This window comes from Salmo salar, chromosome 06, assembly GCF_965601325.2.
Source record: "Salmo salar chromosome 06, fSalSal1, whole genome shotgun sequence".
Classification (NCBI taxonomy): domain Eukaryota; kingdom Metazoa; phylum Chordata; class Actinopteri; order Salmoniformes; family Salmonidae; genus Salmo; species Salmo salar.
Genome location: NC_138296.1, coordinates 87,144,840 through 87,164,797, shown reverse-complemented (window position 1 = coordinate 87,164,797; position 19,958 = coordinate 87,144,840). Strand labels below are relative to the sequence as shown.

General features: G+C 43.7%; 1 protein-coding gene across 1 annotated transcript in view; it reads left to right on the top strand.

Annotated features, from left to right (window-relative positions):
* Positions 1-19,732, top strand: part of LOC100136379 (thyrotropin receptor) — a 38,545-nt gene extending 18,813 nt beyond the window's left edge. The window contains exons 9-12 of the mRNA XM_014206059.3: positions 10,030-10,218; positions 16,347-16,596; positions 18,200-18,781; positions 18,906-19,732. Of these exons, the coding sequence (XP_014061534.3) occupies positions 10,030-10,218; positions 16,347-16,596; positions 18,200-18,781; positions 18,906-19,526 (1,642 nt within the window). The 3' untranslated portion in view covers positions 19,527-19,732. The remainder of the gene's footprint in view (positions 1-10,029; positions 10,219-16,346; positions 16,597-18,199; positions 18,782-18,905) is intronic.
* Positions 19,733-19,958: the final 226 nt, after the last annotated feature.

Here is a 19,958-nt window from a genome sequence, read left to right as displayed (position 1 = left end):
GGGTCAAACGTTTCAGGTAGCCTTCCACAAGCTTCCCACAATAAGTTGGGTGAATTTTGGCCCATTCCTCCTGACAGAGCTGGTGTAACTGAGTCAGGTTTGTAGGCCTCCTTGCTCGCACATGCTTTTTCAGTTCTGCCCACAAATGTTCTATGGGATTGAGGTCAGGGCTTTGTGATGGCCACTCCAATACCTTGACTTTGTTGTCCTTAAGCCATTTTGCAACAACCTTTGAAGTATGCTTGGGGTCATTGTCCATTTGGAAGACCCGTTTGCGACCAAGCTTTAGCTTCCTGACTGATGTCTTGAGATGTTGCTTCAATATATCCACATAACTTTCCTCCCTCATGATGCCATCAATTTTATGAAGTGCACCAGTCCCTCCTGCAGCAAGGCACCACCACAACATGATGCTGCCTCCCCCGTGCTTCACGGTCGGGATGGTATTCTTAGGCTTGCAAGCCTCCCCCTTTTTCCTCCAAACATAACGATGGTCATTATGGACAAACAGTTATATTTTTGTTTCATCAGACCAGAGGACATTTCTCCAAAAAGTACAATCTTTGTCCTCATGTGCAGTTTCAAACCGTAGTCTGGACTCGTTTTACCGTGGATATAGATACTTTTGTTCCGGTTTCCTCCAGCATCTTCACAAGGTCCTTTGCTGTTGTTCTGGGATTGATTTGCACTTTTCGCACCAAAGTACGTTCATCTCTAGGAGACAGAACGCGCCTCCTTCCTGAGCGGTATGATGGCTGCATGGTCCCATGGTGTTTATACTTGCGTACTATTGTTTGTACAGATGGACGTGGTACCTTCAGGCGTTTGGAAATTGCTCCCAAGGATGAACCAGACTTGTGGAGGTCTAAAATTGTTTTTCTGAGGTCTTGGCTGATTTCTTTAGATTTTCACATGATGTAAAGCAAAGAGGCACTGAGTTTGAAGGTAGGCCTTGAAATACATCCACAGGTACACCTCCAATTGACTCAGAAGATGTCAATTAGCCTATCAGAAGCTTCTAAACGCCATGACATAATTTTCTTGAATTTTCCAAGCTCTTTAAAGGCACAGTCAACTTATCGTATGTAAAATTCTGACCCACTGGAATTGTGATACAGTGAATTATAAGTGAAATAATCTGTTTGTAAGCAATTGTTGGAAAAATGACTTGTGTCATGCACAAAGTAGATGTCCTAACTGACTTGCCAAAACTATAGTTTGATTAACAATACATTTGTGGAGTGGTTGAAAAATGAGTTTTAATGACTCCAACCTAAGTGTATGTAAACTTCCAACCTAAACTGTATCCAATGTTCCAGTTTTAAATGTCAACTATTTTACATTTTTTGTTAAAAGAAATTAAGATCCATTAATGTTGGATTAATCAAGAGAGTTATACAATATGTGGTTTGTTTTGAACTTTTACAGCAAAAGTTTATATTGCAGTATAATATAATCAGATTATTATTAGTCAATATCTAAATTAGTAAAAAAAGAAATAAAAAACATGAATTTCCTGATTTACAATGTCATTTCCTAACTGCCATGAATAATTAATGGTTAAGTTATATTTTTTTGTCCCTCCATTTTCCTATTCATAAATACGGAGGAGGAGGAGAAACATGTCTGTGAGAAACACAATAGATCAGCTTAAAGGCCCAGTGCAGTCAAAAACGAGATTTCTTTCCTGTGTTTTATATATATTTCCACACTGAGGTTGGAATAATATTGTGAAAATGATGATAATCAAATTAAATTGTATTAGTCACATGTGCCGAATACAACAGGTGTAGACCTTACAGTGAAATGCTTACTTACAAGCCCCTTACCAACAATGTAGTTTAGAAATACAAAATAGAATAATTGAGTTAATATGTACATGTAGGTGGAGTTATTAATAAAGTGACTATGCATAGATAATAACAGAGTAGCAGCGGCGTAAAAGGGGGGGGGGGCAATGCAAATAGTCTGGGTAGCCATTTGATTAGATGTTCAGGAGTCCTATGGCTTGGGGGAAGAAGCTGTTTAGAAGCCTCTTGGACCTAGACTTGGCGCTCCGGTACCGCTTGCCGTGCAGTAGCAGAGAGAACAGTCTAAGACAAGGGTGGCTGGAGTTTTTGACAATTTTTAGGGCCTTCCTCTGACACCGCCTGATTTTGAGGTCCTGGATGGCAGGAAGCTTGGCCCCAGTGATGTACTGGGCCACACACACTGCCATCTGTAGTGCCTTGCAGTCGAAGGCTGAGCAGTTGCCATACCAGGCAGTGATGCAACCAGTCAGGATGCTCTCGATGGTGCAACTGTAGAACCTTTTGAGGATTTGAGGACCCATGCCAAGTCTTTTCAGTCTTCTGAGGGGGAATAGGTTTTGTCGTGCCCTCTTCACGACTGTCTTGGTGTGCTTGGACCATGTTGGTGGTGTTGGTGATGTGGACACCAAGGAACTTGAAGCTCTCAACCTGCTCCAATACAGACCTGTCGATGGGAATGGGAGCGTGCTCTGTCCTCCTTTTCCTGTAGTCCACAATAATCTCCTTTGTCTTGATCACGTTGAGGGAAAGGTTGTTGTCCTGGCACCACACGGCCAGGTGTCTGACCACCGCCCTATAGGCTGTCTAGTCATTGTCGGTGATCAGGCCTACCACTGTTATGTCATTGGCAAACTTAATGATGGTGTTGGAGTCAGTTTGACCGTGCAGTCATGAGTGAACAGGGAGTACAGGAGGGGACTGAGCACGTACCCCTGAGGGGACCCTGTGTTGAGGATCAGCGTGGCGGATGTGTTGTTACCTACCCTTACCACTTGGGGATGACCTGTCAGGAATTCTAGGATCCAGTTGCAGAGGGAGGTGTTTGGTCCCAGGGTCCTTAGCTTATTGATGAGCTTTCAGGTTACTATGGTGTTGAATACTGAGCTGTAGTTAATGAATAGCATTCTCACATAGGTGTTCCTTTTGTCCAGGTGGGAAAGGGCAGTGTGGAGTGCAATAGAGATTGCATCATCTGTGGATCTGTTGGGGCGGTATGCAAATTGGAGTGGGTCTAGGGTTTCTGGGATAATGGTGTTGATGTGGGCCATGACCAGCCTTTGAAAGCACTTAATGGCTACAGACATGAGTGCTACGGGTCGGTAGTCATTTAGGCAGGTTACCTTAGTGATCTTGGGACAGGGACAATGGTGGTCTGCTTAAAATATGTTGGTATTACAGACTCGGACAGGGAGAGGTTGAAAATATCAGTGAAGACACTTTCCAGTTGGTCAGCACCTGCTCGCAGTGCACATCCTGTTAATCCATCTGGCCCTACGGCCTTGTGAATGTTGACCTGTATAAATATTTTACTCACATCGGGTGCGAAGAGCGTGATGACACAGTCATCCCGAACAGCTGGTGCTCTCATGCATGTTTCAGTGTTATTTTCCTCGAAGCGAGCATAGAATAAGTTTAGCTCATCTGGTAGGCTCGTGTCACTGGGCAGCTCTCAGCTGTGCTTCTCTTTGTAGTCTATAATGGTTTGCATGCCCTGCCACATCCAACGAGCATCAGAGCCGGTGTAGTACGACTCGATCTTAGTCCTGTATATAAACTTTGACTGTTTGATGGTTCGTCAGCAGGCATAGCGGGATTTCTTATTTGCTTCCTGGTTCAAGTCCTGCTCCTTGAAAGCAGCAGCTCTAGCCTTTAGCTCAGTGCGGATGTTGCCTGTAATCTATGGCTTCTGGTTGGGGTATGTACGTACGGTCACTGTGGGGACGACGTCATCGACGCACTTATTGATGAAGCCAATGACTGATGTGGTGTACTCCATCATGCCATAGGAAGAATCCCGGAACATATTCCAGTCTGTGCTAGCAAAACAGTCCTTTAGTTTAGCATCTGCTTCAGTTGACCACTTTATTGACCGAGTCACTGGTGCTTCCTGCTTTAATTTTTGCTTGTAAGCAGGAATCAGGAGGGTATAATTATTGTCAGATTTGCCAAATGGAGGGAGAGCATAGTATGCATCTCTGTGTGTGGCGTAAAGGTGGTCCAGAGTTTTTTTCCCTCTGGTTGTATATTTAACATGCTGATAGAAATTCGGTAAGACCAATTTAAGTTTCCCTGCATTAAAGTCCCCGGACACTAGGAGCGCCGCCTCTGGATGAGCGTTTTCCTGTTTACTTATGGCGGAATACAGCTCATTGAGTGCGGTCTTAGTGCCAGCATCAGTCTGTGGTGGTATGTAGACAGCTATGAAAAATACAGATAAACTCTCTAGGTAGATAGTATGGTCTACAGCTTATCATGAGATACTCTACCTCAGCCGAGCAAAACCTTGAGAATTCCTTAGATAGCTAACTATCTAGTTAGGTGTCATATCCCTAATTAATAAATAAGACATTTTCGTATTTTCTCAGACCCAGTCCGGTCAAGGCACACTTGCCATGCTTATAACGTTAACTTGGGGCAACAGGGTTAGGTAGCTGGCTAGCTTGTTTAGTTCTTTATCTAGCTAGCTGGCTAGTTCATGATCTGAAGTTCGATTTCAATAGTATAACAACAAGTGGTTGCCTAGCTAAGAATATTACAAATGATTGTCAGGTATACTCAGGGAGTCAGGAAGCAGGTGCAGAAGTAGAGTTTTATAACAATGATGCAAGGCAGATTAACAAAACAAGGGATGCTATTGAACATGAAAGCAAACCAATACTGCCTGTTGACTGAGGCTACTGAGGGATATATAAAGGGATGGTAATCAAGGTGATGATGAGATCCAGGTGTGCGTAATGATGGGGAGCAGGTGTACGTAATAAAGGTTGCCAGGGCCGGTGGTTAGTAGACCGGCGACATCGAGCTCTGGAGAGAGGGAGCGGGAGTAGGCATGACAATGATTGCAGTTTATTTTTTTCTCAACACCCGCCTCCTTAATCCAGAAGCCAGCCGCACCAATGTGTCGGAGGAAGCACTGTTCAACTGACGACCAAGGTCAGCCTGCAGGCACCTGGCAAGCGATAAGGAGTCGCGAGAGCGTGATGAGCCAAGTAAAGGCCCCCAGGCCAAACCCTCCCCAAACCCGGACGACATTGGGCCAATTGTGTGCCGCCCTATGGAACTCCGGATCACGGTCGGTTGTGATACAGCCCGAGATCGAACCTAGGTCTGTAGTGATGACTCAAGCACTGTGATGCAGTGCCTTAGACCGCTGCGCCACTCGGGAAGCCCCATGATTGCAGTTTCTGGTATTTTGGACGCAGTATTTGCAGCATACTGCAGTCAGATTGCAGTACACTGTTGTATGACTGTAGTTAGAGTGCAGTATAACAGCGTATGCTGCAAATACCACTTTTCTTTACTGCAGTAATGTTGCAGTGTAACTGCAGTTACAGTGCAGGATAACTGCAGATCAAATGCAGTACACTGCAGTTATTCTGCAATTATTGCATCCAAAATACCACAGTCGACTACAGTTACTGCACTTTTACTGCGCTATCAAAACTGCAATAGCTACCCCAGAAGTTGCTAAAAACATCTGTATCAAAGATGTTTGTGAGGGACTTTATCATACAGCAAACGGAAGTCAATGTAGTAGGGAGAAAGCCTATCTCCAGTTTCAAAACGGTCATCACTGTTGACAAAATGCTTGATTGTTATTCTGTATTTTGCCTAGCTAGGATAAAACAAGTGCAACTGCGTGGGAAGTTGGGATGTGGCTGGCTGGCAGGCAGCAGCAGCATGATCGCCATCCTTTTTCTGCCTCTGAGATGGTTGCATGTCGGGGAGAATGGTGGACTACATAGCCCTCTCAGGACTAAGGCCTTGTTTCAAGTACTTCAGAAATCCTTCTTCCCTTCCTTCCGTGACATAATCACTGACCTGGATTGGTGAAAGTAATAATTATACCCATCTAATCACTTATCTCTATGTTTACTTAAGAAAGGAAGGATGGGTGACTATTTCTATTCTATAAATATTGGAGCAGGGCCCATGTCCTAGGCCTGGCTGAGTGGTGAGGTCAACCACATGAGGTCATGGCTTAAACATCTCTGATTGACAATCGGCCAGTCTTCGACCCACACTGTTATTCTCCAGTGCTGCTCTGTGTCGTCTGTGTGTGTGTGTGTGTGTGTGAGAGAGAGTCTGATTTATTTGATGCGTTGTTTGGCTTACCTTTTTATTGTAATATTGTTAAGTCATTTAACTCGTATGCTAGAAGAGGAAACATCTTGTTAATGTTCTGTCCCTCACCCACGTTCCAGCCTTATTCTAAAATCGATTAAATTAATACAAAAATACCATCACTCAATACCCCATAATTACAAAGCGAGAACAGGTTTTTCAAAATGCTTGCAAATGTATTACAAATAAACATGAATACCTTATTTACATAAGTCTTCAGACCCTTTGCTATGAGACTCGAAATTGAGCTCAGGTGCATCCTGTTTCCATTGATCATCCTTGAGATGTTTCTACAACTTGATTGGAGTCCACCTGTGGTAAATTCAATTGATTGGCCATGATTTGGAAAGGCACACATTTGTCTAAATAAGGTCCCACAGTTGACAGTGCATGTCAGAGCAAAAAACAAGCCATGAGGTTGAAGGAATTGTCCGTAGAGCTCCAAGACAGGATTGTGTCGAGGCAAGGATCTGGTGAAGGATACCAAAAAATGTCTGCATTGAATGTCCCCAAGAACACAGTGGCCTCCATTTTTAAATGGAAAAAGATTGGAACCACCAAGACTCTTCCTAACTGAGCAGTTTGGCCTGGCCAACCTGAGCAGTCGGGGGAGAAGGGCTTTGGTCAGGGAGGTGATCAAGAACCCGATGGTCACTCTGACAGAGCTCCAGAGTTCCTCTGTGGAGATGGGAGAACCTTCCAGAAGGACAACCATCTCTGCAGCACTCCACCAATCAGGCCTTTGTGGTAGAGTGGCCAGATGGAAGCCACTCCTCAGTAAAAGGCACATGACAGCCCGCTTAGAGTTTGCGAAAAGGCACCTAAAGGACTCTCAGACCATGAGAAACAAGATTCTCTGGTCTGATGAAACCAAGATTGAACTCTTTGGCCTGAGTACCAAGCGTCACGTCTGGAGGAAACCTGGCACTATCCCTACTGTGAAGCACGGTGGTGAAAGTGTCATGCTGTGGGGATGTATTTCAGCAGCAGGGACTGGGAGACTAGTCAAGCTCATGGGAAATAGGAATGGAGCAAAGTACAGAGAGATCCTTGATGAAAACCTGCTCAAGAGACCTCAAACTGGGGTGAAGGTTCACCTTCCAATAGGACAACAACCCTAAGCACACAGCCAAAACAACGCAGGAGTAACTTAGGGACAAGTCTCTGAATGTCCTTGAGTTGCCCAGCCGACCCCACACTTGAACCCGATTGAACATCTCTGGAGAGACGCTCCCCATCCAAACTGACAGAGCTTGAGAGGATCTGCAGAGAATGTGAGAAACTCCCCAAATAAATGTGTGCCAAGCTTGTAGCGTCATATCCAAGAAGACTCAAGGCTGTAAACGCTGCCGAAGGTGCTTTAACAAAGTACTGAGTACTTACAGTATGTAAATGTGATATTTCAGTTTCATTATTGGGTATTGTGTATAGATTGAAGAGGGGGAAAAAACTATTTAGTCCATTTTAGAATAAGGCTGTAACGTAACAAAATATGGAAAAAGTCAAGGGGTCTGAATATTTTCTGAATGCGCTGTATGTAGTGGTAATCACACAGGATGCTTTAGGAGAAATGGATGTAACGTAGCTGTGAATATCCCAGTGAGATTCTGTCTTTGTCATGGCGACGGTGGACAATGAAAAACAGCATGTTTAATTAGTTAAAGACGATGGAAGAGTAGTGGACACTATTGCAGGAACCAGATGTAGGTTTGGTATTTTGCATTCCATTTCAGAGATGTCACTAGTCTAACAATTGGCGAATAAATAAGCATTTGGCAAAAATGTTTATCCCAGATTTGGAGGTTTGGCAAAACATGTAGCCATGCATATCAAAACAACTAAAAGGGGAGGAGGTGTTGCTGTCATAAACAGGGCAAACATAAACTATCACTTGGTGTAATCTGCTTTAGTGAAGTTTATGAACCATCTTGGCCTATGATTCCGAATACCATTCCAGCACTTTTACGCACAAACACACATTGACACACACAAACTGACTCATGCACACACACACCGACACACACGCTGGCACACAGGCACCCACACTGACAGACACGTGACACACACACACTCTCCCATGTTAGAGGGGACCAAATATGTGTGACCCCAGCTATATAAACTCTATGACCCTGTGTGACCTCCAGCTGTCATCTCAATTTCCTGGCAGTGGTGTGAACTGTTATTTACTGTTAATGAACTCTGTATGAACTCTACTTGTCCTCTGTGTATGAACTATTGTGAACTGTTATGACCTCTTAATAACTCTCTATGAACCCTGCATGTCAGGAGTAGAGGTTGACCGATTCATCGGAATGGCCGATTTAATTAGGGCCGATTTCAAGTTTTCATAACAATCGGTAATCGGCATTTTTGGACGCCGATTATGGCTGATTACATTGCACTCCACGAGGAGACTGCGTGGCAGGCTGACTACCTGTTACGCGAGTGCAGCAAGGAGCCAAGGTAAGTTGCTAGCTAGCATTCAACTTATCTTATTAAAAAAATTATCAATCTTAACATAATCACTAGTTAACTACACATGGTTGATATTACTCATTTATCTAGCTTGTCCTGCATTGCAAATAATTGATGCGGTGCCTGTTAATTTCTCATTGAATCACAACCTACTTCGCCAAAAGGGTGATAATGAAACAAGCGTATTCGCGAAAAAAGCACTGTCGTTGCACCAATGTGTACCTAACCATAAACATCAATGCCTTTCTTAAAATCAATACACAAGTATATATTTTTAAACCTGCATATTTAGTTAATATTACCTGCTAACATGAATTTCTTTTAACTAGGGAAATTGTGTCACTTCTCTTGCGTTCTGTGCAAGCAGAGTCAGGGTATATGCAGCAGTTTGGGCCGCCTGGCCCATTGCGAACTGTGTGAAAACCATTTCTTCCTAACAAAGACCGTAATTCATTTGCCAGAATTGTACATAATTATGACATAACATTGAAGGTTGTGCAATGTAACAGCAATATTTAGACTTAAGGATGCCACCTGTTAGATAAAATACGGAACGGTTCCGTATTTTACTGAAAGAATAAACGTTTTGTTTTCGAAATGATAGTTTCCGGATTTGACCATATTAATGACCTAAGGCTCGTATTTCTGTGTGTTTATTATGATTAAGTCTATGATTTGATAGAGCAGTCTGACTGAGCAGTGGTAGGCAGCAGCAGGCTCGTAAGCATTCATTCAAATTGCACTTTCCTGCATTTGCCAGCAGCTCTTCGCTATGCTTCAAGCATTGCGCTGTTTATGACTTCAAGCCTATCAACTCCCGAGATTAGGCTGGCAATACTATAGTGCCTATGAGAACATCCAATAGTCAAAGGTATATGAAATACAAATGGTATAGAGAGAAATAGTCCTGTAATTCCTACAATAACTACAACCTAAAACTTTTTACCTGGGAATATTGAAGGCTCATGTTAAAAGGAACCACCAGCTTTCCTGTGTTCATGTTCTGAGCAAGGAACTTATTAAACGTTTTTTTTACATTGCACTTTTACTTTCTTCTCCAACACTGGGTTTCTGCATTATTTAATCCAAATTGAACATGTTTCATTATTTATTTGAGACTAAATTGATTTTATTATGTATTATATTAAGTTCAAATAAGTGTTAATTTAATATTGTTGTAATTGTCATAATAATGACTATATATATATATATATATATATATATATATATATATATATAAAGATATATATCTTATAAGTCAATTAATCAGTATCAGCTTTTTTTGGTCCTCCAATAGTCGGTATCGGCGTTGAAAAATCATAATCGGTCGACCTCTAGTCAGGACCCCCTTTATGAGCCCTCAGTAACCTCCAGCTGTCGTGTCTGTCTTCCCTAACAGTGACGTGTCCCTGACGGCCGTGTCGTCCCTCCCCACGGCAGGGCTGGAGTCTCTCAGGGAGCTGATGGCCCGCAGCGCCTGGAACCTCAAGAAGCTTCCGCCAATCAAAACCTTCAAACACCTGACCACCGCTGACCTCACCTACCCCTCTCACTGCTGCGGCTTCAAGAACCTCAAGAAGAAACGAGGGTGAGTTAGAATAGAGATTCTATTATAGAGGCTATGTCATACATTTTAGAGGCTATTTATACAGAACATTTGAATAAAACCTATACAAAGTATACAAATGTTCTGTGTAAATAGAAAGTAAGCATTTCACTGTTGTATTCAGCGCATGTAACAAATACAATTTTATTTGAATAGCCTCTACAATATATTATATGGATTATACATGTTTTATATTTTAGTCTAAATATATTTATCTTTTTAGAGGCTATTCATACAGAACATTTGTATTTAACCTTTTATAAACTGTATAGTTTATACATATTATGTTAACAGACCATAAATGTCTACATTATAGTTTTCTTGGGAAGTGTTATTATATGATACAAGATCAGTACTTGTTGCATTTACAACTTGTCTAAGTCCTGTCATCTGTGGCTCGACTGCATTCTTTGTATGGAATGTTGGCATATTGGCAGTTAATTTGAAAATGCACGTAATCATTGCAGTAAAACTGGCTGGCTGGCTAGCTAGCTAATAAACTTACTGTGCACAATATCTTCAAATTCATTGTTTTACACAATATCTTATCACAGCACTGAGTGACCAACTCCCTTATCAAAATGGCTAACCTTTTATACCGTCATAAAAAGGTTCATGTCCATTCTAATTCCTAACTCTATGCGAGTTCATTTATATGGGAGATGTGAAAGGCCTTAGCCTGGTCCCAGACCTGTTTGTGCTTTCTTGCCAACAACTATGGTCATTGTCATTCCAAACATGATAACAACTATATAAATTGACTATACAGCACAAACAGATCTGGGACCAGGCTAGAAAGGCTTGCAACGTGTGTTTGGTGATGTTTTTGTTGAGTTGCTGTTTGTGTGGTTAACACATGATAATTTGTTATTCTGTCTAGGAGTTTGTAAATAAATAACACTTGGATCCTTAAACTGTAGACACATGAACCAGTAAACTTGATGATAATGATGGTTTGGTAAATGAAAAGCAAATTATAGAGTGAAGTAGGCTTACAACCCTGGTACTGTAGTGTAGTAGTGTGTATTGTAGACTTACCAACCCTGGTAGTGTAGTAGTGTGTATTGTAGACTTACCAACCCAGGTAGTGTAGTAGTGTGTATTGTAGACTTACCAACCCAGGTAGTGTAGTAGTGTGTATTGTAGACTTACCAACCCTGGTACTGTAGTGTGTATTGTAGGCTTACCAACCCTGGTACTGTAGTGTAGTAGTGTGTATTGTAGACTTACCAACCCTGGTACTGTACTGTAGTAGTGTGTATTGAAGACTTACCCACCCTGGTACTGTAGTGTAGTGTGTATTGTAGACTTACCAACCCTGGTACTGTAGTGTAGTAGTGTGTATTGTAGACTTACCAACCCTGGTACTGTAGTGTAGTAGTGTGCATTGTAGACTTACCAACCCTGGTACTGTACTGTACTGTAGTAGTGTGTATTGTGGACTTGCCACCCTGGTACTGTACTGTAGTAGTGTGTATTGTAGACTTACCAACCCTGGTACTGTAGTGTAGTAGTGTGTATTGTAGACTTACCAACCCTGGTACTGTACTGTAGTAGTGTGTATTGTAGACTTACCAAGCCAGGTACTGTAGTGTAGTAGTGTGTATTGTTGACTTACCAACCCTGGTACTGTAGTGTAGTAGTGTGTATTGTAGACTTATCAACCCTGGTACTGTACTGTAGTAGTGTGTATTGTTGACTTACCAACCCTGGTACTATACTGTAGTGTAGTAGTGTGTATTGTAGACTTACCAACCCTGGTACTGTACTGTAGTAGTGTGTATTGTAGACTTACCAACCCTGGTGCTGTAGTGTACTGTAGTAGTGTGTATTGTAGACTTACCAACCCTGGTACTATATTGTAGTGTAGTAGTGTGTATTGTAGACTTACCAACCCTGGTACTATACTGTACTGTAGTGTAGTAATGTGTATTGTAGACTTACCAACTCTGGTACTGTACTGTAGTAGTGTGTATTGTAGACTTACCAACCCTGGTACTGTAGTGTACTGTAGTAGTGTGTATTGTGGACTTGCCACCCTGGTACTGTACTGTAGTAGTGTGTATTGTAGACTTACCAACCCTGGTACTGTACTGTAGTGTAGGAGTGTGTATTGTAGACTTACCAACCCTGGTACTGTACTGTAGTGTAGTAGTGTGTATGGTAGACTTACCAACCCTGGTAGTGTAGTAGTGTGTATTGTAGACTTACCAACCCAGGTAGTGTAGTAGTGTGTATTGTAGACTTACCAACCCTGGTACTGTAGTGTAGTAGTGTGTATTGTAGGCTTACCAACCCTGGTACTGTAGTGTAGTAGTGTGTATTGTAGACTTACCAACCCTGGTACTGTACTGTAGTAGTGTGTATTGTAGACTTACCAACCCTGGTACTGTAGTGTAGTAGTGTGTATTGTAGACTTACCAACCCTGGTACTGTAGTGTAGTAGTGTGTATTGTAGACTTACCAACCCTGGTACTGTAGTGTAGTAGTGTGTATTGTAGACTTACCAACCCTGGTACTGTAGTGTAGTAGTGTGTATTGTAGACTTACCAACCCTGGTACTGTAGTGTAGTAGTGTGTATTGTAGACTTACCAAGCCAGGTACTGTAGTGTAGTAGTGTGTATTGTTGACTTACCAACCCTGGTACTATACTGTAGTGTAGTAGTGTGTATTGTAGACTTACCAACCCTGGTACTGTAGTGTAGTAGTGTGTATTGTAGACTTACCAACCCTGGTACTGTAGTGTACTGTAGTAGTGTGTATTGTAGACTTACCAACCCTGGTACTGTACTGTAGTAGTGTGTATTGTAGACTTACCAACCCTGGTACTATATTGTAGTGTAGTAGTGTGTATTGTAGACTTACCAACCCTGGTACTATACTGTACTGTAGTGTAGTAATGTGTATTGTAGACTTACCAACTCTGGTACTGTACTGTAGTAGTGTGTATTGTAGACTTACCAACCCTGGTACTGTAGTGTACTGTAGTAGTGTGTATTGTGGACTTGCCACCCTGGTACTGTACTGTAGTAGTGTGTATTGTAGACTTACCAACCCTGGTACTGTACTGTAGTGTAGGAGTGTGTATTGTAGACTTACCAACCCTGGTACTATACTGTAGTGTAGTAGTGTGTATTGTAGACTTACCAACCCTGGTACTGTAGTGCAGTAGTGTGTATTGTAGACTTACCAACCCTGGTACTGTACTGTAGTGTAGTAGTGTGTATTGTAGGCTTACCAACCCTGGTACTATACTGTAGTGTAGTAGTGTGTATTGTAGACCTACCAACCCTGGTACTATACTGTAGTAGTGTGTATTGTAGACTTACCAACCCTGGTACTGTAGTGTAGTGTGTATTGTAGACTTACCAACCCTGGTACTGTACTGTACTGTAGTAGTGTGTATTGTAGACTTACCAACCCTGGTACTGTACTGTAGTGTAGTAGTGTGTATTGTAGACTTACCAACCCTGGTACTGCACTGTAGTGTAGTAGTGTGTATTGTAGACTTACCATCCCTGGTACTGTACTGTAGTGTAGTAGTGTGTATTGTAGACTTACCAACCCTGGTACTGTACTGTAGTAGTGTGTATTGTTGACTTACCAACCCTGGTACTGTAGTGTAGTAGTGTGTATTGTAGACTTATCAACCCTGGTACTGTACTGTAGTAGTGTGTATTGTTGACTTACCAACCCTGGTACTATACTGTAGTGTAGTAGTGTGTATTGTAGACTTACCAACCCTGGTACTGTACTGTAGTAGTGTGTATTGTAGACTTACCAACCCTGGTACTGTAGTGTACTGTAGTAGTGTGTATTGTAGACTTACCAACCCTGGTACTATATTGTAGTGTAGTAGTGTGTATTGTAGACTTACCAACCCTGGTACTATACTGTACTGTAGTGCAGTAGTGTGTATTGTAGACTTACCAACCCTGGTACTATACTGTACTGTAGTAATGTGTATTGTAGACTTACCAACTCTGGTACTGTACTGTAGTAGTGTGTATTGTAGACTTACCAACCCTGGTACTGTAGTGTACTGTAGTAGTGTGTATTGTGGACTTACCAACCCTGGTACTATACTGTAGTGTAGTAGTGTGTATTGTAGACTTACCAACCCTGGTACTGTAGTGTAGTAGTGTGTATTGTAGGCTTACCAACCCTGGTACTGTAGTGTAGTAGTGTGTATTGTAGACTTACCAACCCTGGTACTGTAGTGTAGTAGTGTGTATTGTAGACTTACCAACCCTGGTACTGTAGTGTAGTAGTGTGCATTGTAGACTTACCAACCCTGGTACTGTACTGTACTGTAGTAGTGTGTATTGTGGACTTGCCACCCTGGTACTGTACTGTAGTAGTGTGTATTGTAGACTTACCAACCCTGGTACTGTAGTGTAGTAGTGTGTATTGTAGACTTACCAACCCTGGTACTGTACTGTAGTAGTGTGTATTGTAGACTTACCAAGCCATGTACTGTAGTGTAGTAGTGTGTATTGTTGACTTACCAACCCTGGTACTGTAGTGTAGTAGTGTGTATTGTAGACTTATCAACCCTGGTACTGTACTGTAGTAGTGTGTATTGTTGACTTACCAACCCTGGTACTATACTGTAGTGTAGTAGTGTGTATTGTAGACTTACCAACCCTGGTACTGTACTGTAGTAGTGTGTATTGTAGACTTACCAACCCTGGTACTGTAGTGTACTGTAGTAGTGTGTATTGTAGACTTACCAACCCTGGTACTGTACTGTAGTAGTGTGTATTGTAGACTTACCAACCCTGGTACTATATTGTAGTGTAGTAGTGTGTATTGTAGACTTACCAACCCTGGTACTATACTGTACTGTAGTGTAGTAGTGTGTATTGTAGACTTACCAACCCTGGTACTATACTGTACTGTAGTGTAGTAATGTGTATTGTAGACTTACCAACTCTGGTACTGTACTGTAGTAGTGTGTATTGTAGACTTACCAACCCTGGTACTGTAGTGTACTGTAGTAGTGTGTATTGTGGACTTGCCACCCTGGTACTGTACTGTAGTAGTGTGTATTGTAGACTTACCAACCCTGGTACTGTACTGTAGTGTAGGAGTGTGTATTGTAGACTTACCAACCCTGGTACTATACTGTAGTGTAGTAGTGTGTATTGTAGACTTACCAACCCTGGTACTGTAGTGCAGTAGTGTGTATTGTAGACTTACCAACCCTGGTACTGTACTGTAGTGCAGTAGTGTGTATTGTAGGCTTACCAACCCTGGTACTATACTGTAGTGTAGTAGTGTGTATTGTAGACCTACCAACCCTGGTACTATACTGTAGTAGTGTGTATTGTAGACTTACCAACCCTGGTACTGTAGTGTAGTGTGTATTGTAGACTTACCAACCCTGGTACTGTACTGTACTGTAGTAGTGTGTATTGTAGACTTACCAACCCTGGTACTGTACTGTAGTGTAGTAGTGTGTATTGTAGACTTACCAACCCTGGTACTGTACTGTAGTGTAGTAGTGTGTATTGTAGACTTACCATCCCTGGTACTGTACTGTAGTGTAGTAGTGTGTATTGTAGACTTACCATCCCTGGTACTGTACTGTATTGTGCATTGAGTAAAGTTACAGTATGATGAATGGCTGTTCAATGGCACAGCTGTACTACTTCAGTGTGGATGTTATTGGCGTGAATTCAACTCTGACGCGTTTACCTACACTTTTTTATTATGCAGCTTTAATTACTGTCAGTCAACACTGTTATTGTAGGAAGGCCAACGTCTGAGCAAGACTAATGACCCTCTCAAAATATTCATACGTTTTTCTTATTTAACTGGGTATATAATTAATATGATTGCCGGACCCAGGAGTGTATGAAGAGGTATTTTGCATTTATTTGTTTTCACTCAACTTCAACTTACCGACATTCACCATTTTTAATGTTGCAACTTACAATGTCCGTCACATACTCAACTGATTCTTTCACATACAATAATTATTGCTCACAAAAACACATTCATCTATCAATCAAATTTGATCTCAATCAAACTGTATTCAGAAAGCCCTTCGTCAAAGTCACGCGTCACAAAAGGCTTTTTCAGTAACCCGGCCTGGATATTGCAGATACCTGGAGTACATCATCTGTAACCTGACAGCATTCTACGACCAGCAGCAGAAGAGGTCCGTAGGTCCTCTCACAGTCCCATCCCTTCAGGGAGACCCCACTGCAGACACAGCCGACCAGGAGCCCAGTGAGGGGGGCTTCAGAGATACCCAGGGAGACCCCTGGAAAGACTTCCACAGCAGCCTCAACTACCACGCCTACTTCGGTGGGCAGCCGGACGATGACGTGGGCTTCGGGGAGACGCTGAAGGTAAGAGGGGATCACCTGTTTGAATCCCAGCACTGACTGTGGGAAAATCTGGTGGGGGGTGGGCCGGAAACCAGAGGGTATCTGGTGGGGGGTGGGCCGGAAACCAGAGGGTATCTTTAATACTTAAAAGTTACATATCACTAAAATTTAGACTTGAAATCTTTTGGACATCAGAGCAACCTTGAGGGAATCATATTTGAGTCAGAAAAGGATGTTCATATAATAGGTAAGATATACAAAACCTCGCAGAGAGCATATCCAACTGACAATCTCTCAGAAAAAAATATGAACTATTGGAACCAAGACTTAAAAATAACTTGTTAGCACAAGATGGACAGACAGTTGGAGCATATCTAACCAAATTACAGTTAAAGAAAATGTACGCTTAATCTAGTATAAACTAATGTTTAGAATGTATTATACAAGAGACAAAATTCACAAATGTCCTAAGTGTAAAACTAGTATGATCCATGCTTTCTGGGAATGCTTTAAGGTCTGGAAGTTGTGGGTGGAGCTAGAAAGTTGGCTGTCAGAAGTATTACAATATAAACATACTTTTATTCTGGACATTTCAAGACATACGTAGACACTGGGGACGGGAGTGTGAGCAGGTGTAGTGAGATACGTATACTAAAAACTTGGAAAGCAATCAATCTGCCATCATTAACATAATTTAAGGCCAAATGGAAAACAATAATGCAGGCACAAGGGATGGGAATGTGACCAGGCACTAGGGACGGGAGTGTGACCAGGCACTAGGGACGGGAGTGTGACCAGGCACTAGGGGCGGGAGTGTGACCAGGCACAAGGGACGGGAGTGTGACCAGGCACAAGGGACGGGAGTGTGACCAGGCACAAGGGACGGGAGTGTGACCAGGCACAAGGGACGGGAGTGTGACCAGGCACAAGGGACGGGAGTGTGACCAGGCACAAGGGACGGGAGTGTGACCAGGCACAAGGGACGGGAGTGTGACCAGGCACAAGGGACGGGAGTGTGACCAGGCACAAGGGACGGGAGTGTGACCGGGCACAAGGGACGGGAGTGTGACCGGGCACGCACTGGGGACGGGAGCGTGACCGGGCACGCACTGGGGACGGGAGCGTGACCGGGCAGGCACTGGGGACGGGAGCGTGACCGGGCAGGCACTGGGGACGGGAGCGTGACCGGGCAGGCACTGGGGACGGGAGCGTGACCGGGCACGCACTGGGGACGGGAGCGTGACCGGGCAGGCACTGGGGACGGGAGCGTGACCGGGCACGCACTGGGGACGGGAGCGTGACCGGGCACGCACTGGGGACGGGAGCGTGACCGGGCACGCACTGGGGACGGGAGCGTGACCGGGCAGGCACTGGGGACGGGAGCGTGAGCGGGCAGGCACTGGGGACGGGAGCGTGACCGGGCACGCACTGGGGACGGGAGTGTGAGCATGCGGGTCTGGGCAGATGAGATGTAGCCATTGTGTGCATCTGTAAGTTGTTCGTATGTATAACTTTGTATGTGGAGTGGAAAGGAATGAAAAATCAAATATATATATTTTTTAATTTCTTTGATACCATGTCCTGCCGTTGTGCACTTGAGCAAGGCAATTGTCTCATCTTACAGAACCCGCAGGAGGACACCAGCCAGGACTTTGACAATCGCTATGACTACGTGGTCTGTGAGGAGGGCGAGGAGGTGACCTGCGCCCCTGCACCCGACGATTTCAACCCGTGCGAGGACATCATGGGCTTCAGCTTCCTGCGTGTGTCTGTGTGGTTTGTGTCTCTGCTGGCTGTAGTAGGTAACATGGTGGTGCTACTGGTCCTCCTCACCTCCCACTACAAGCTCTCCGTCTCACGCTTCCTCATGTGTCACCTGGCCTTCGCTGACCTCTGCATGGGGATATATCTCCTCCTCATCGCCTCAGTGGACCTTCACACCCAGGCGGAGTACTACAACCACGCCATCGACTGGCAGACGGGGCCGGGCTGCGGGTTGGCGGGGTTCTTCACGGTGTTCGCCAGCGAGCTGTCGGTGTATACGCTGACGGTGATTACACTAGAGAGGTGGTACGCAATAACGTTCGCCATGAGGCTGGACAGGAAGTTGCGTCTGCCACACGCCACTGCTGTGATGCTGGCTGGATGGTTGTTCTGCCTCCTCCTAGCGATGCTCCCCCTAGTGGGTGTTAGCAGCTACCAGAAGGTCAGTATTGATTAATTGATTGGTTGATTGAAGGATCCATCCCCCCAAAAATCTTTGTTTTCTTTCTTTATGTATTAATTGATTGATGTATTGATTGGTGATTTATTTGATCTTTATCTATCAGGTCAGTATCTGCCTGCCCATGGATACCCAGTCCACCATGGCCCAGGTCTACATTGTCTCAGTCTTGATCCTAAACATCCTGGCATTCCTGGTGATCTGTACCTGTTACATGAAGATCTACTACGCCGTGCACAACCCTTACTACTGCTCAGGGTCTAAAGACACCAACATTGCCAAACGCATGGCCATCCTCATCTTCACTGACTTCCTGTGTATGGCGCCCATCTCGTTTTACGCCATGTCGGCCGTTGTTGACCGGCCGCTTATCACCGTGTCCAACTCTAAGATCCTACTGGTGCTCTTCTACCCTCTCAACTCCTGTGCCAACCCCTTCCTGTACGCCATCTTCACCAAGGCTTTTAGGGGGGATGTCTTTATCCTGCTCAGTAAGGTGGGGCTGTGCCAGCGTCGGGCGCAGCTCTTCAGAGGGCAAGCAGTCAGTTCAAAGGGTAGCAGTAGGGTGTGCCAGGGGGGTAAAAAGAGAGACACTGACAGGAAGAGGACAGGAGGACCAGAGGAGGTACCCATTCACCTGCAGGAGTATTCTGGGTCTGGTCACACATACATTCAGCCGGCCTCACAACAGCCCAGTCCTGAGGAAAGCCATAGCCTGGAAACGTGAGCCCTAACTCAGCCGGGGGGATCAGAGAGGACCACGGTGGTCCCAGTGGCGGTTTGATTGGTTAGGGGAGAGGAGCCACAGTGTTGCAGCTGGATGTTAGAAGTGAACTGTTGGGATACTTTACAGCAATCTAGTATTTTCTCTGCACTTTTACACGTGTTTGAATGTTTTCATCATTTCGGCTGTGATATTGTTTTTGCAATTAATCTGTTGCGGAATATTATGTGTCGGTGAGATATTCTTGTCAATTGCACCGAAACTTCTTTAGGATATGATATCCTGTTTGGGCACTTCTGTTGTTGTTTATTCTAAAGATTAAGTGGGTGTTGAAACTGTTGCTAAATATCAGTTTCATCAGAAAGCTAAGTTTATTTACATGTTTGATTAAACTTGAGATGAACCAGAGTTGGGTCCAAAAAATAATAATCTCTG